Raw genomic sequence first — 18,136 nt, 5'->3', positions numbered from 1 at the left:
GGTGCACATGTGACAAGTGTCCAAAACGCTGCCCAAGATGTTGTAGGAAGCGAATACCATGTGATTGTCTGCCAACGGATTCCTGTGTCTTTGATGAAGATACAGGAGAGATGAACTGGTCAGACAGCGAAGAAGACATGAGTGTAGACGGAGAGTCGGTAGGTACTAGCAATTGACATTTCAAGTGATCGATACCATAACTAAATCTGTTTTGAGTTTGCATCGACAGAAAAATTGAAGAGTTAATGTATTATATTTTTATTTTATTGACAAATTCATAAAGAATTTATCAATATAATAGAACATGTTGAAAAACTAATGGCAACAGTGATTCATTGCTGTAACAATAGTTTAAACACAATTATGCTACAACTTGGAATATGTGAAGACTTTTAAATACTTGAATCAAAATGCTATACATTTTAATTTTGACCTTGGGTTCTTAAAACATGGTTGGAGGTTATCAATTGAACTTACTTTCTAAACAAATCTAGTTGAAAATCTAATATTTGACAATTTAGCGCAGGGCTGAAACAAATAAGAAGACAAGGTTCAATTTTAAGTAAAATTTGTATTAAGGAAGAAGAAATGGAAACAGACGAATCTCCATTAGTGGACGATAGTTGTGTGCCATGTAGTGCTGGAGACCACATGGTTAACCAAAACAACTCAGAGAAGACCAAAGAGTATGACTGTGAATGCAAGGTAACGGTGATGGATACTTCAGAGCTGGCTAATAAAGTTTCCCAAAAGAAATCGGTGACTAAGCAAAGAAAGCCAAAGCCCAGCCGACGATCGCCATCTAAGACCAGATCGATCAGCAGAAATAAAAAGCCAAGTACTCGTACAAAAAAACAGAGAAGGAGCAGACAACTTAAACGGGTGAGGCGAGTTCGCTCCGCAAGACATTCAAAAAAGGTTTCTGGCAAATCCCGTTCTAAAGCTAAGTCTGACAGCAGTGTATCAAGAAGAAAAAAGAACAAGGAACCAGCGCTAAAAAGTCCTCCAGAAAAAAGTGCTAGCATGGAGACACTCCCACCAGAGAATGGAGAATCTGACGAAGCGGTAGAGTTGATGGATAAAGAAAAATACGTCGATGACTTAGAGGGTGAATTGAACAGTGAAGAAGAAGAAAATGAGAGAAAGTACTGGCAGCAAAATGAGGCTGCTGACGAAGCTGCTGATGAGGCTGCTGATGAGGCTTCTGACGAAGAAAACTTCAGTGACGAAGAGTGCCAGTAAGTGTTTACTCATAAGACCTTTCCATTAAAATTTAGGATAAGTCTAAATATTTTCAATAAAATGAATCTGCATTTATTTTTAAGTTATCGTACAACTTTTATTAGAGTACCAACTCTATTTGAACAAAAAGGGTTAAAAAATAACAGTGCCACCTTTTATTTGACTGTCACCTCCACGATACAGCCTTTTGGCATTCATTATAGCTGATCTTTACGAGCCTGTAATAGAAAGCGAGTAAAAAAGTTTTTTCCACACAAAGGTAATAATAATGACTCAGCTAAGTTAACCCTTTCCAGTCTAATTATGAATGCTTCAAGTGTCCTGCTATGACTAGTTAATCTTTCATGCAATGTCGGTATCAAGACAAGTTTGCATTAAAACCGTGATTGCATGGTTTAGGATTGTCCGATTTTGTTTTAGTTTTTTGCATTAGGAAGCTGACATATTTTTCTACCAGACCATAATGCATGTTTAGCTATATTTTTTCTGAACTCTGTATAGCATCCTGGATATAACATAAGACTTCGTACAGAGCTTCATGTATGCCAAGTTTGGCAAGTGTGATATGCTTTTTCAAAATGCAATATCACAATGAAACTTTGTGAGATACTGCTTGAATATGTTTCAAATAAGCTCACAAAAAATCACATCAAAATATATTTTAAATCAAAAGATACAAAGAAATTAGTACAAAAACTTCAAATGGACAATTAGCAGAGTTATCACATCTTTCAGACATAATTGACAGCATAATGTTAAAATATTAAAATTAGTAATTTTACTTATTGAATTGTTCTTAGAGTTACAATTAATAGATTTAAGCAAACACATTCATTGCAAATCATGCTCAGTATGCCAGGGTACTATGGCTGTGCTATGTCCACACCCATGTCTCGATCGCTATCATGATTTTCCTGTAGTGTTGAGGCTGTTGGTCTATGGTCGGTTAGTCCTGAACTAGCTACATGCTCTCTTACTGCAATGATAAATGTAAGGAATCATTATATTTAATGTTTCATGCATGCAACTGATTCTACTAATACCACTGCAACTACTACTCCTAGTTCTATAAGCAGGATTGTTATTTCTACCTCATACAAAATTCTGGAATAATTCTAGGCAAAATTATCCTATACATTGAGTAAATCATCAGCCGAACTGGAACTGGCCATACTGTAAATGTTACAATTCATTTTGCTTGATTGACAGTTGTTGCCTTGCTATGGAAACGATAATACAAAAATATTTTGGTCAGCTACATTATTTTCTTATTTCCCCTAGTTACTAAGACGTGTACTTACCTTGCTCTTATAGATGACCATCGAAGATGTCTTGATCTTTATATCTATCGTCATCTAATTAGTTTTATCACCAGAGCTAATAGCAATGCGAGAGGCATTTAAAAACGGCTTTTCATAATTACTGATAGCAAACAAAATGGCCGCCAACTGCTCGTAGCCTAGCCCTTTTTAATATGTGAATAAAAATGGCATAGTGCCCAACAGACACATAGAACCTGAGGTAATCTGTTCCTAAAATGTCCAAGCATTAAATAAAACTACTATTTTCTTACGAAATTACAAGACACTGTAAACTATGTCTAAACTGCACCCACTTGGAACCTCGGTTGATCAGGGTAAAGAGAGAATTACTGCTTCCCGGAATATCCTGGGTCAGATGCTAAACCGGGGTCAGCAGTTAATGTTTTCTTTGTTGCGGTTGCCACGGAGAGAGTTCTATACACTTGCACATTATTCAGTTGACTTCATCTAAACTTAAAAGGCAATGTACTCCTTGCCTCCTGACAGCTTTTCATTATTATTTGGTTTCAAAATTTTGTGTTGTGAGAACAAGCCTTTTAAACACTTACCTTCTGGCTATTTGATGGAGAATAAAAGAAAACATCAAGGCATCAAAACTGGTCCACACTATATCACCATGTCGTGGCATTCATGATGATAACAATGCTCACACTACCACAAGCCCATCCGGCGTTTGCATCAGCAAAAACTGAATAGTGTAATGCTCTCATTTTTTTGTATAACTTTTTAACGAAACCTCCTTGTTTTTGAATGCTGGAATAAAAAAATATTCCCACAGCGACTATCATAAATGGATATGAAGAAATCACGCTATTGATTTCGGCGAATTGCCATCGCCGAAATGCTTCCAAACTTGCTGATTAACTGCATCACGGCAGCGGTGTATATCAGTGGCTTATAAACTGGTGGAGCTTAGTTAAATAATAAATGTTCTTTTTTCACTTACCTGGCAGCGGCACATATTCTAATGTGCTCAGTGAACTATTAAATACAGTATATATACCATTTTTACTGGAAAAAAAAACAAAAAAGTGGAAAAATATCTCCCCTCTGGAGATGAGATAGAAAAGTGTTGACATACATGGTAGGCACAGCCAAGCCACTACTGATGCCAGGAAGCCAAGTAGAATACACGCCCTTCGAGCATACCGCCAGCCAACTGGTGTCAGCCAGCTGCGGAATACACGCATATAAGGCGATGCTTGTCTATGAAATCTAGGGTAGCTACGGCTGTGTCATACACTGTCGTACACTGTTGTTCACTATTGTACACTGTGTAGTACACTGTGTTGTACCCTGTTGTACACTGTGATGTACACTTGTACGATGTGCTATGATTATATGAATGCTATGAATATATCACACATTAATGCTATGACCACTTGTAATTTCAAACACACATTGAGTTGAAGCAGTAAGTTAAGCAAATAGATTAGAACCAGGTCACAGACTGGCTGGAATCTAGGCAAGCTTTACACATACAAAAACTGTAGTTCCGGTAGTCAATCAAGCATTGGGTGTAATAGCACCTGCACCTTGCATGTGGCGTGTTCAAATAGCAGCAACGGTCAACACAAGTCAGTTGCAGAAAAGTGAGTTATTGGGAGCGGCTAAAAGCTGGTTCACACTATATTGCCGTATTTCAGGGTTGATGCCACAATACTATATGGATCATCGGTGATAACAATGTTCACATTATCACAAAACCCATCCGCGTTTGCATCAGGAAATACTCGATGACATTTATCTTTTTAAATTTTCGCGAAGAAACCTCTTCGTTTTTGCAGGTGGGAATCAAAAACTAGTCCCGCAGCGACTATTATAAGCGGATATGAATAAATCACGTTATCCATGACCATGAATTATCATCGTCGAAATGGTTCACATTTGAAAGGCAGTCGTCAATGCTCGGCACAGCATTGGGAAAGTTTGACAGCTGCTAAATTTCCCAACATGTCCGCGATGCTTCATCGATGCCATCAATTCACGATTCACATAATCGACAATGAACGCCGAAAGGGAAACGCTGACAAACGGCGACAAAGTGTGAATCCCAGGTCTCTAGTAGGAGACCCGACTTTAAGTAGACATTACTACCTCACTTAGGTAAACCAAATACGGAAACAAATTTATTTATAAAAAGTTTAGTTTGTAAATATTTACTTAGATTTCAGCTGTCAGTTTTAATGATGTTTTTTTCTCACATCACCCTGTCCTCCGATGAAAAGAATTGCCAATTAATTTATTGGCAATAATCTCATTTCAAATAGTTTTATTTCAAACTCGTTTTTGCAAAACTAAATTCTTGAGTTTCTGATCTGGTAAATCATGATGCATTTTTATGAAAAACACAAGTTATAAAATTGCCAATGAAGTCCATCAATGCTTGGCATGCACCGGCTTTTGCACATTAAATAAGCTGTAGGTAACTCATGGAGCTTTGGCAGTCTGCTCCTATAACTCTATCTTCACGTGTGAAGCTTTTAGTGTCATGGAACACCACTCTTATTATAGTAAAGATGTATAAGGCATTCAATTAGTGAAGTGGTGTAGTGTTTAGTATTACTTATAGTAATTTAGTTAATTAATAGTGTTGTTCTAGTAAGCTGTATGGTATGAGTTCAAGACCTGTAGCAGGCAATCTTTTATGAAGCACCTCAATCCCCTGTATTGTTTTAACAGTGCGGCAGTTTCAAACAAGATTATACAATCCAAGTTTTATTAGTATGTATACACATCCCAAAAGTTTCATATGAGAGAAACAAGGAGTAAAATTTTTGAAGCCTGAAGTAAAATAGCATAAAGCCCAAATTTCTTTTAGCAAAAAAAGTAAATCTTTTTTAATAAAAAATTTAAATTAGGTTTTTTAAAGGTAAAGTTTTTAATTTTAGTAAAAAATCTAAAAATACTTTTCTGAAACATAACTTTAGAGTTCAATTATAAAAAAAATTAAATATAGCGAAAATAATGTTATTGAAAAATCTGGTATACGAAGTATGCAGCTTATTAGTGTCGTAGAAGTGAACGACTTCTAATGATGATAAAATAGTGCATCTTTTGAGTTCTGAAATTGCAGTGTTAAGCAGAAAGACGGGCCATGTCTACCACCTCCCCCATTGTTATCTAATTTGATCAAAGAGCAAACAATCAATTCTACTTGTTCCAAAAACTGTGAAAAGCCGTGCTTAGGAGACGGTCATGAAGATCCATGCAACCCAAAGCCAGCCTGTGTCTGTAATAGAACTTGTCAGAAAAAGTTCCATATGATGATTGAAGGACAATGTACCAGATGTGCTCCACTGTATGTCTATCTTTCATATTCAGCAGAACATGAAGAAATATACTGTCTATATTAAACCTAGCTTATAAAAACTAGAAAATATATATGATTGAGATTATGCCATGATACCTATAACAGTTGTTAGTAGATAAGTGTTATATGCCATATTATTATAAAGCTATTATTAACGTCTGTATGCTCTCAAAAATGAGCCACAAAGCTATAATATAACTTATTGTACTATAGTTGAATATAATATAATACAATAATATAAGATATAATACAAGTAATATAATAATAATAAAAATATGTAATATATATATATCTACATAATATATCTAATATATATATATGTAATGATATATATTTCATTATATATATATAATACAACAATATAATATAAGTATAATATAATTACAATGTAATACAATATGTAAGCATGCAATACAATATAACATCATGTGATATCATACACTATGTTCTTTGAAGATTAGTTATCTCCTATAAATGCAATCTAATTTTAGGCGATAAACAAGCATTGTCCACTAGCACAAGAAACTAGCAGACTATAGGCTTATAACGTCTATATAGTACAACTAGCTGCGCTACCCGACGTCGCTCGGAGAATAAAAAAGTCTTTGGAAAGAAAATTGATTTGTATTTAAAATATAACCAAATTTGCCATTTTAACTTTCAAACTACATATCCTGAGAAAAGTTTGCATGGCTGAAATAAATTAAAAGAGAAAATAAAAACAACTGTAAAGGTTTTCAAACTTTGTTAAACAACTGTAACTTTCAAACTTCATGCGACGAAGAAAATGTTTTGTGCAGGACAACTAAATTAAAAATAAATAAAACAACTCTAAAAGTTTTCAAGCCACTGCACATTTAAAATTTCCTAATATTTCTGAGCAGAGGCATCGTAGCTCGTGGACGCAAGGCTAAAATAATTTGCAAGCGCATGATGTATACGATATATGAAAACGTCTAGATCGCTATGCCATTCTAGCTCAGTGGTCAAGCGTCTGGATAATAAACTTGTTGATGCGTTTGCTGTATTCGTCACAAGTTCAAATCCATCAGAGCGCAGAATTTTAATATCAAGAGTTTAAGATCTATAACCAGAATGACACACAGATCCACAGATCTACATACTCTGAGAAATATATACATATATATACAACCTACAATTACTAGCAAGCCTACCATTTAAAGTGAATCATAATACTGGATTTATTTACTAGTAAACCTATGTTATACCTTTTATTACTATATTAAAAGCTAAGAATTACAAATCAATTAAACTAGGAATTAAGAGTTACTAGCTTACTTAAGAACTTAAGTATATGCAGTCTCTATATTGCAACATGAAACGATAATATAGTGCAATATAATACATATAAATGTATTATATTGCACTATATTATTATTTACGACAAAATAGTCTACCAACAAATAAATAAATAAAACAATGAAATTATTTTTGAAAAACCGCTTTAAACATTCATTATGTCAGAGTTGGATAAAAAATGGTGATACAGCTAAAATACAATAATAGAATAATAGAATGTGTTCCTAACCTTTTAAATTTATTGGTATTTAAACACTTCTACCATCTATATTTTACATTCATTGGTATATAAACACTTCTACCATTTACATTTTACATTTATTGGTGTATAAACACTTCTATCATCTATATTTTACATTCATTGGTATATAAACACTTCTATCATCTATATTCTACATTTATTGGTATATAAACACTTCTATCATCTATATTCTACATTCATTAGTATATAAGCATTTTTATTTACCTAATATTTTTATTTATTTATTTTTATTTACTGCCTTTATTTTATTTAATTGCTAGCATAACTTTCCTCTAGATTATATTGTATAGCTTAGCTACATCAAAACAAAACAGACAGCTGTATGTTTCACAACTTTTAGAACGGTGCAAGACGACCCCGACTACTGCCAGCCGTGTGAAAGAAAGAATTTAAGGATTAACAACGAAGATGATGAAGAAAAAGATTTTTGCGATGATGCCGAAGTCTGTGAAGATGCGTGTACGGTTTTGATTGGTGAGTTAAGACGACAGGTGGAGATAACTAATAGTTTTTTTTGTCAAACAACGCTTAATTCGTGGTCTTGCTAATAATTTATTATCTATTGACGGCAGATCTGTATTTATTGGCAGCATTTAGAGTGCTTTACCGTAAGTCCTTATGCTCAAGCCGCGCGGCCTGACGTTGGGTGTGGCTTCTGGTTCAAGGTCATAGGCCGCGGCTAAAGTCAAGTTTTTAAAATGTACGTGGGGCTCAGGGCGGCTTCTCGATAAATGCGGTCTCTGCTCAGTTCCACGCTATAACCATAGAATCGCAGTCATGATACACTTTTATGTATGGGGTTTTGGCGACCTACTCGTTTAGTTTCAAGGTCATGTTTATGGAATACTTTAGAATAAAGAAGAATTTATCGCTCATGTTTAACTCACCACAGTCATAGGTAATTAACACCTTTTCATTCTTGACCGGCATCTTTCTATAAACGTGAAGCTCTCTAACAGTGCAATAAAAATCTAGCTGAGACATGGCAAATAAGTTATTGATGCAAGGGTTTAGGAATTTTAGTTCGAACTTGGAAGTAAAAGAAAATTCTTTTCACGTGTACTGATGTAGCCTGGTTTCTTATTCAAGAGGACGAGGGTTTAGCGAAACCTGTCTTAACACTTTCGCTCTTGAAGGGGGGTCAAGGATGACAAAACCTCAGTCATTAGCCGCGGTCCGTGAGCATACGCGGCTTGTTGGAGGATTATTTTTTCTTTCGTGAGTCATCTGTTTTTGAGCACAAGCCATGCGGCTTGAGCATGAGGACTTACAATAGTCAATAATATTAGTATAGACTTTAGCAATAATAAATAGTAATACTAGCTATATATAATATATATAGTATATAATAGCTATATATAATATTAATACTAGCTAGACTTTAGTCATAGTATTAGATGAACTAAGACCCAGTTTTGATTGTCTGTATATTTGCAACCCGTGTACTTTAATACATTCTATTATTTGCGTTGTTTATTTTAAACCTTTTAAAGCTTCAACAAACAAATTTGAAAACTGAGAGGCTCTAAAGATGGTCTCGATACCTTAGATTAGACAACAAGCTGATGATGACATCACCATCAACAGGCTACTTCAATCTTGTAAACTGTTTCATTTGCAGGAGAATGTCCTCCAAAACAAAAGTGTTCAGGAGAATGCAACTCTGGAGAGTGTGAAAACGCCTGCATCCTCATGTAACCTTGTCTTGTCAGCCTAGTCTCTCTTGTGTGAGGCGCGAAATGAACTCGTTTCAAATATTTTTTCTATCCAGAAACCACAAGTGAGTCTGAGCAACTTACGTATGTTAAATGTACTTACACGTTTGTATGTTAAATGCAATTCAGCTACAAACTTCTAATGTCAGTAATATGAAGTACCTATAGCAATCTTGTTGACAAGTTTACTAGACTTTTGTTAAGTTTAAGAATGAAATTCAATACTATTCCAGCAGATTTTATCAGAAATTATCGTTATTTTTCTATCATTTGTGACTGTTTTTAATGTTTGAGGTGATCTGACTGCCAGGGTGTTTCAAGAAAAAATTGACCAAACTTGAACTGGGTTTAAACGATCAATTCAAGCGAAAATGAGATTATGACATTTATAGTTGCAAAGAAACCACCAGAACAAAGACGCATAATGTTGCAACTCGAATCAACAATAGCAACTAGTCGTGTCCTTTCCCGCGTACCTTTCTTCTGAGCGGTTTTTTTTCTTCTGACTGTTTTAACTCCAATCAAGTTTTGTTGATTTAATCTTGAAACATCCTGGCAGTCAGATCACTTCAACCTTGGAAAACGATCGCAAATGATAGAATAATACCGGTACTATTGATGAAAACTAGAAATTTTTTTATTCAAGTTCATCTTTATGTCTTTTGGGGTAGACAACCAAAAAAGGTAGGCTGGTCTCTGGAAGAGCTATTTTGAGTAGGTAACCACTCCACTTACGATGCTAATAAAACGAACGGCTGGTACCGCAGTGGCTTTAAAATGTTTGAAATGTAGAATATGTGAAATTGAAGATAATAAAATTCTTGCATACTGGTTAAAACTATTATATTATTACATTTTGTATATTATATAAATTAATATATTTCCATATTATATTATAGAGTATTTATTATATTTGGTTATACTAAACTGCATTAAATTATGTTGTAATAGATGTATCTTATGTTATAATATAGTCTATTGTATCGTATTATGTCTTAGAGTGTTTTATTTGATTATACTATAATGTTTTACGTCACATAATTTGAGGCACACCCATGGGGAAAACCCATGGGGAAAACCCATTTGATACTTTTGTTGATTTGTCTAGAGGCTTCCAAAGTTGGAAAACCATTTCACACACTGTTTTTGTATTCTTACACAATAAGGTTCTTTGACATGTTCTCTTCAAATTTCTGCATAAAGAATTGCTCAAAAGTAAAAACTTCGATTTCTCAAATCATTGTTTTACCAAAATAGCTAGTCTTGTGACCGTTTTCCTGCAATAAACTCACTCATAACGGTCAGAATAATAAAATGTTATATATTATTGGAATCAGCAGAAAATTCTCTATCAGATGGTAACAAACCCTAATTTCTTCAATAGTATCAAATGGGCCCTTTTCCCTTGGTGTGCCTCAACTATGATATTGTATCATGACATGCTATATTATAATATATTATCTTGGAATAAATTATAATCGTGGACCCTAGTAGTCTAGTCTGATGTAAGAGATAATCAGGTGTGCTGATAAAGCACACATTAATTATAGAATACCAGATTGTCATACGCGTTACAGTGTTGGTCCACAAAGCTGAATGGTGAGAGTTCGAACCCTGCTTATAGCATTCTTTTATCTCAACTTTTCTCTGTGGCTACGGAAGGACGAAAGGGAGGAACCTATAGCATATTTGCAGTGTAGTTAATATTAAATACAGGTGCTAGAGTGTCTGTCAATGAAGTTAAAATTCAAGAATTTTTATCCCTTCTATTGGAATCCTTTATCTGAAACTCTAACCCTGTTTGTGGACAGACAGACAGACGAGACTTTTATTACAGCGAAGATAAAGATTGCCAAGCTTCAATGTGTTTGTGGAATCATAACATGTGGTTTTTTGTTAATTTTTTATTTCAGGTTAATCATAGCGCATCGTCCTTGTGAGTGGGAGATAGTAGAAGGGAACTATGTCTAGGAGTTGTGGGTATCTGACGATTATCCTACAGGATAAAATTATTTGCGGAGTTAAATTTCGCGAAAATTGCTTTTTCATGCATATCCACGGACTATATTATTCACGGATGAACGCACTTGCGAATAAATTAATCGTTTAATTAATTCATTGTTAAAGTTTCTATTTAGCTGAGAAATTTATGTCGTTCATGCTAAGCTATAAATTTTTGGCTGCATCCAGAGGCTTTTTACAAATGTTCATCGATTTGAAGACCTTTAGTGAGCCAACAACTTGTGGTAAGTTATGAGTTTTTTTAACGTAAAAATTGCAGGAAAGATCTTTTCGACGCCATGCCGAAAAACTTGTGACAACCTTGAAAAACTTTGTAAAGGCATGTGATGTGTTGGCAATGGGCTTAACTCGAGGCCTCGGCGATGATTTTAAAAGAGTTTGGAACTCAGCTACGTTTGCTAACTTTGCATAGCGGCTAGTTTTTAATTTGAGGTAGTAGTTATTCTCCCTTGTATTAAAAAGTAAAATTAATTATTCACGGATTTTAATAATTCGCGGAATAGACTGTACGCGAATTCACAAATTATTAAGTCCATCGAATAATTTCATCCTGTAGGGTATTTGGTATACATCTCAATGAAAGGGCGGGAGCAGCATTGACAATAATAAACCTTGAACTCTATTATTATAGACATACCCCAAAGTTCAAATAACTTCATGAAGTACAATACAGTATCTGTGATAATATACCTGACCAAATGAAATAGTGGTAACAGTGAAAATCATCAGTTAATGTAAGTTCCACTATCGAAATCTAAGTGTTGGTGTCAATCAGCACAAGCGACATATAATAGATACTCTTCCCTCTTATGTCTTCCTCACTTTTGGTCCCCTCTGCCTATGGCATATTGTCTTTGTTTCTTTGGCCACTTGCACAGGGTCCAATTTCTCCTACTTGTAATACACTGCCTTGTAACCTACAAACTGCCATTCACTGCACCGTACACTGTACCATACACTGCACCGTACTGTACACTGCCTACAAACAGCACTAGTACCCTACACTCTCGTGTGTCATAAGAAATTGTCAGGTGTGCCAACAAAGTAAACAGAATAAGTGTGTGCACAACTATTCCAAATAGAGGTTGATTAGCACAGGTGCTAATGTTGGTCTGCGAAGATGAATGCTACGAGTTCTAATCCCGTATAATGCAATCTTTTTTCCAAACCTCCAATCATGGCTTCAAACTGAGCCTTGCCCTGTATTATCTAATAATAGCTATTCATGTACTATAAATCACTTCACTAGTTAGTAAAAACTGCTGCACTACCAGCAATTGCAGATTAAGAGCCTTTGTTTAAAAATGTGTCAGTCATAAACACTCACTTCTTGTCGTACCTTGCAAATGATTAGGCAAGCGTTAAAAACATACACACATTGTTGAATGCTTGAATATGGCTTACTTATTGTTGAGCGTGTTGTAATTTATGTAATATTTTAGAGCCAAATGCAATAGCTGGCTGGCTCAGCGCTATATAGAATATCGTTAAAACACGCCTACACAAGGGTAGACAACCTGTCCTTTTATACATGTGCTCAAGCAATGGCTGGCGGTACAGTAAGACGAGGGAACAAAAATGCAAGAACTGAGCAGTATAGGAAGTTTTTCGATAAAAGGTTGGTGCTTACTGATAGCCAGTAACTTCAGGATATAGATTCAATAATGGTGAAAAATCACTGTAGAGCTGCAAGGAGCATATCGAATAGCTAGTAGGTAATTGGCAACATGTCTATTAACTAGGAGGGATGTGATGGTCATACCAATAGCTAGTAAGGATGTGACGGTAATACCAATAGCTAGTAGAGATGCGATGGTCATACCAATAGCTAGTAGGGATGCGACGGTCATATCTACTAGCAATTAGAGGTGTGATCGTCGTGTTATTTCTAATTTTAAGGTCAATTATTTCTAATATCTAGTAGGGAGGCAAGGGTTATGTCTAAAGGTATTACATATGCAACGACTATATCTAATAGTGATAGACTAGTGAGTCTTTCATGTAAAAATTTCAACTATTAGGTTAGGGTTGGTGCTCCGAGCCGACATCGACTCCATCAACCGGCTGCGGATGTCACATGATGATCACCTTTTTGGGCTGTCAATTGTGAGTCGTGATGCCAGCACACAAAAGGATCAGCAGTAGCAGAGGATTGAACCCCAGCCCCTAGTGTCATAAAGACCTCTAAGTGATTGATCTATTGCTAGCTGTTATATGTATAACTGAGCAGACTTTGACCCATCCCATCACAAAATCTTTGAACGTATTTCCTTATCCCAAGCTTGCTTGCTTTTACATTTGTGTGACACGTTTCACAACACTGCGTTAACTATGCCCAAAACTTTTTGTGTTTATTCTTCAAACATATATGATAAACATCGTTTTGTATTTCCTAATACTAGCAAACTACATCCAACTTTCTGATATTACAAGATACAATTTACTATCTCTACTCCTCTGAAATATTATCAAATTACAACTTTTCAAACAATATTATTAAATTACAACTTTTCAAACAAGTCTGTTCAGTTTGCTCAATAAAAAAATAACAAAATGAAAAAAATCTTTTCATTTTGTTTTCTTTCTCTTGGCATACAATGAAAAACCTCATTTTTTGATGTTTACCACTGTCAACAAAACGTTATACTACATATAGAAAAAAGATTAGCAGGAGCAGAGGGTTGAACCATAGCTTCTCACCTCATGCATTTTGTCCTAAACAAAGAATCTATAGAGATCAGATGGTATCTTTTACAAATAGAAAGACTTAACAGTACATATCGTTAAAAGAATTTCTTCCTAATCCTTTGAACAACTTGTATTCTGAGAAATTATAGCTTTTATAGCCACAACACAATCATGTGTTCTTTTACAGGGAAAAATTGAGATGCCAAGGTAAGACTCTTGTCTGTACGAGTGGGCCTTCTAACCATGAGAAGCATAAAGCCAGAAATCTTCCAGACTGGTTTGGCAACCCATGTGTGGTGAGGCAGTGCAACCCTAGACACGTACAGGACCGGTTTCCTGAAAACATGGGCTTGGCTGGTATGTAACTATATCAAAATATATTGATGAAAATATTCATTTTGCAAGTATGACAGCCTAAATTAGTGTAGCATAAATTTGCGATATTATGTAGTGCCTGGAGGAATGGTTTAGGTCAGAGCGGTTTGAATTTTAATATAAAACGAAAATACAAAAATCTTGCAATGGAGCTTGCAGCAATTACAGTAAAAAGAAATACACATACATGTACAACCCAGCTCTGGGAAGTGAAGTGAAAAAAAATCAAGATAACCCATTATTATTTTATTGTTTTAGATACTGCCTCCTTTTAGATTATCCCTTACTTTAGATAATCCAGTTTTTTTAGATAATTCTTGGAATTACCTAAATCTAACAGGTTAGATTCAGGTTAGATGGTTAATTTTATAGTCTCCTATTTTATTCCCACAAGCTACTGCTGTGACGCAGCCTATCATAGTGCCAATACTGCTGTCAGCTGTTCACTTTGGTTTCCTAGTTTCATCTTCCAAGCACACTATAATGACAGGGCACTACAGGTGGCATCTGACAATAACACTTGTTTAACCTGCATAAACCAGCATAAATGCCCCCTGATCTAGACAGTATTAACAACTTTCAACCGGCTGTGAACGTACTTAAGATAGCACAATTTCTTTTGACCGGTATACTACTTAGAAGTACCAACTTGTAGAGTTCAATAAAAAACAAACATTAAATATAGTTTTTTCACTCCTTCATGTGATGTTTTAGAAGTGACTAAAGCAACAATTGTAGGTGTGGACTGAGCCTGATAGTGTGTATATTTTTTATAAATGAAAAATCAAATGATTTCAGCGTGCTAGTACTACTTATGTTTATGGTTGGATGAAAGAGTTGTTATAGTAATTGAACTGGAGTCTTTACTTTCACATTCATGAGTTGGTAATCTCTACAGATCCACACTATGTGGCAGAGATGACGAAAACAAAGAGGCACTCTAACCGAAGGGAAGATGACACCTTGTGTTGCCACGGTGAGAACCTATTACCATGGAAACATTAAGTCACTCATTCAAGAAATTATCGGTAAAACTGATAGAATTAAACATTGTAAATACAAATCATGTAGTTAACTACTGTATATACAAATCATAGACTTAAATACTGTAAGTACAAATCGTAAAGGTAAATACTGTAAGTACAAATCGTTAAGGTAAATACTGTAAGTACAAATCATAGAGTTAAATACTATAAGTACAACTTGTAGAGGTAAATACTGTAAGTACAAATCATAGATTTTAAATACTGTAAGTACAAATCATAAAGTTAAATACTGTAAGTACAAATCATAGAGTTAAATACTGTAAGTACAACTTGTAGAGGTAAATACTGTAAGTACAAATCATAAATTTTAAATACTGTAAGTACAAATCATAGAGTTAAATACAGCAAGTACAAATCATGGAGTTAAATACTGTAAGTACAAATCATAGAGTTAAATAATATAAGTACAAATCATGGAGTTAAATACTGTAAGTAGAAATAATAGAGTTAAATACTGTAAGTACAAATCATAGATTTTAAACACTGTAAGTACAAATCATAGAGTTAAATACTGTAATACAAATCATAGAGTTAAATACTGTAAGTACAAATCATGGAGTTAAATACTGTAAGTAGAAATCATAGAGTTAAATACTGTAAGTACAAATCATAGATTTTAAATACTGTAAGTACAAATTGTAAAGGTAAATACTGTAAGTACAAATCATTAAGGTAAATACTGTAAGTACAAATCATAGATTTTAAATACCGTAAGTACAAATCATAAAGTCAAATACAGTAAGTATAAATCATAGAGTTAAATACTGTAAGTACAAATCATAGATTTTAAATACTGTAAGTACAAATCATAGAGTTAAATACTGTAAGTACAAATCATAGAGTTAAATTCAGCAAGTACAAATCATGGAGTTAAATACTGTAAGTACAAATCATAGATTTTAAACACTGTAAGCACAAATCATAGAATTAAACACAGTAAGTACAAATCATAGAGTTAAATACAATAAGTACAAATCATAGAGTTAAATACTGTAAGTACAAATCATAGAGTTAAATACTGTAAGTTCAACACATAGAGTTAAATACTGTATGTACAACTGAGAGTTCAACACTATTAGATGAAAAATACTAACTAGCAAGACGTTTTTCATAGAGCTACCATCATAGATGTTTCAACAGTGTAGCCTAGCAATCTATTAACAAACACAGGTGACGACTACGACACAGATTCGGAGGATGAAGAAGACGACCTGTATGTAAACAGAACGACGAGATGGGTGCTGAGGCATACAGGAGACCTAAGGTTCTACATCCCCATACTTGGTGCTCTTTTTGTTCTCTGTGAGTTGCCTGCTCTTGCTAAAATATTAATACAGTAAATGCTCCCACAACGCAAATAATCCGTTCCGAGAATGTTCACGCTATACGGATTTTACATCATACGAACAGTAAAATACATGTAAATAGCATAACTCTTTCCAAGATCATCCCCAACTTACCCCTTTGACCCTGAAAATAAGAAAAAAACTATACATAACTTTTCAATTTAATTACAGTATAGCAACTGTGGAATTATTGGTTTGTGAAGAGAAATTCTCTTTTTTGTATTATTTTTACTTGGCGTATGGTCCATGATAACATTAAAGGGTACACATGTCTTCAATGCCAATTTAAATAGACTTTTGGCTTGTTTCCAAACAGCTGGGTCTACACCGCAACGAAAAAAATTACGATAAAATATACATTTAAACAAAAATCTACATAAATTTACTATTGTGAGAGCGGTGTCTATCTGTTCGTCCGTTTTTCCGAAGACAGAGTTTAGGGTTAATATAAAAAATCAATTTAAACGAGACTCTAAGCCATGACTTTCAGATTGGTAGACCAACACTCTTAACACTTCGAAACACTTAACGAAATCGGTGAAATTTGGACGAAACGATTTGTACGAATTGTCATTTGGACGAATTTGTCCATCGTTGGTTGCGCACGATGAACGAATCCTGAATTGGACGAAATGTCAGAAATTCCTACGAATCGTTGTTGGATTGGTCGGTTGAAAAGGTTAGTTGAATGTTGAAGGTCGTTTTCTTTTGCGCATGTTTGTACTGAAGCAAATGATTGAAACGGAATCGGCTTCAATTTATCACCGCGTTCTGATTGGCTAGTTGAAAGTTAGTTTCGTACAAATCCGTGGTGGGGAAACTCCGTGTGGCAGGTCAGAAATTTTGTACGAATGGAATTTCCCAGATTAGTTGAAATTACACGATAAGTGTGGCCTTACCTTAACACCTTCATCAATCAACCCCTTTAAATAATTGTGCCGCTGCTTATTATTTGCTTTATCAGCACTCATGATGATCTCTCACAGCACGCTTAGACAGCGAGGGACTAGTATATGTAATAGAAATACCCCTATATGCTGTTTTTGCTCCCAAGTGTGGAAAGAAAGAAAACGATATTTTCAAGGCCAACTATCATGATGCCCTCATTATCCATATCGAATTTGAGAACTTGTAACAACTTGACGCTTTCCATTATATGAAATTTCTTACATAATACAGAACAAAAACTTAAACAAATACTTTATATTAAGCAAAACTTACGTTAAATGAGGTTTATGTTATAGGAGCATGTATTGTATGAGCAAATAAAAGTGTTCTCACGATGATGAAAGTTTTTTGTGTTTTTAAATGCTTGTATGTTACCCAAAAGTACTGGTCAGAGGCTCATAAATATTATTGTCTGCAGGGATGTTTGTGATGAACTACGCCATCTATGGAAAGGGGCCAGCAATCTCCGACAGATAGATCACAACTTCCTGATTGTATCAACAAAGCCAGCCATTGACAAATATTGTAAAATAAATA

General features: G+C 34.7%; 1 protein-coding gene across 1 annotated transcript; it reads left to right on the top strand.

The window, feature by feature from the left end:
- The first annotated feature begins 588 nt into the window (after nt 1–588).
- Nucleotides 589–18,076, top strand: LOC137398850 (uncharacterized). Its single transcript, XM_068085024.1, has 7 exons — nt 589–1,238; nt 7,800–7,933; nt 9,081–9,153; nt 14,072–14,241; nt 15,158–15,235; nt 16,476–16,607; nt 18,018–18,076. The coding sequence occupies exons 1-7, from the start codon at nt 589–591 to the stop codon at nt 18,074–18,076; spliced, it is 1,296 nt and encodes a 431-aa protein (XP_067941125.1).
- Nucleotides 18,077–18,136: the final 60 nt, after the last annotated feature.

Source organism: Watersipora subatra, chromosome 6 (assembly GCF_963576615.1).
Source record: "Watersipora subatra chromosome 6, tzWatSuba1.1, whole genome shotgun sequence".
NCBI classification, from domain to species: Eukaryota; Metazoa; Bryozoa; class Gymnolaemata; order Cheilostomatida; family Watersiporidae; genus Watersipora; species Watersipora subatra.
This window is presented reverse-complemented; position numbering and strand designations above follow the sequence as displayed.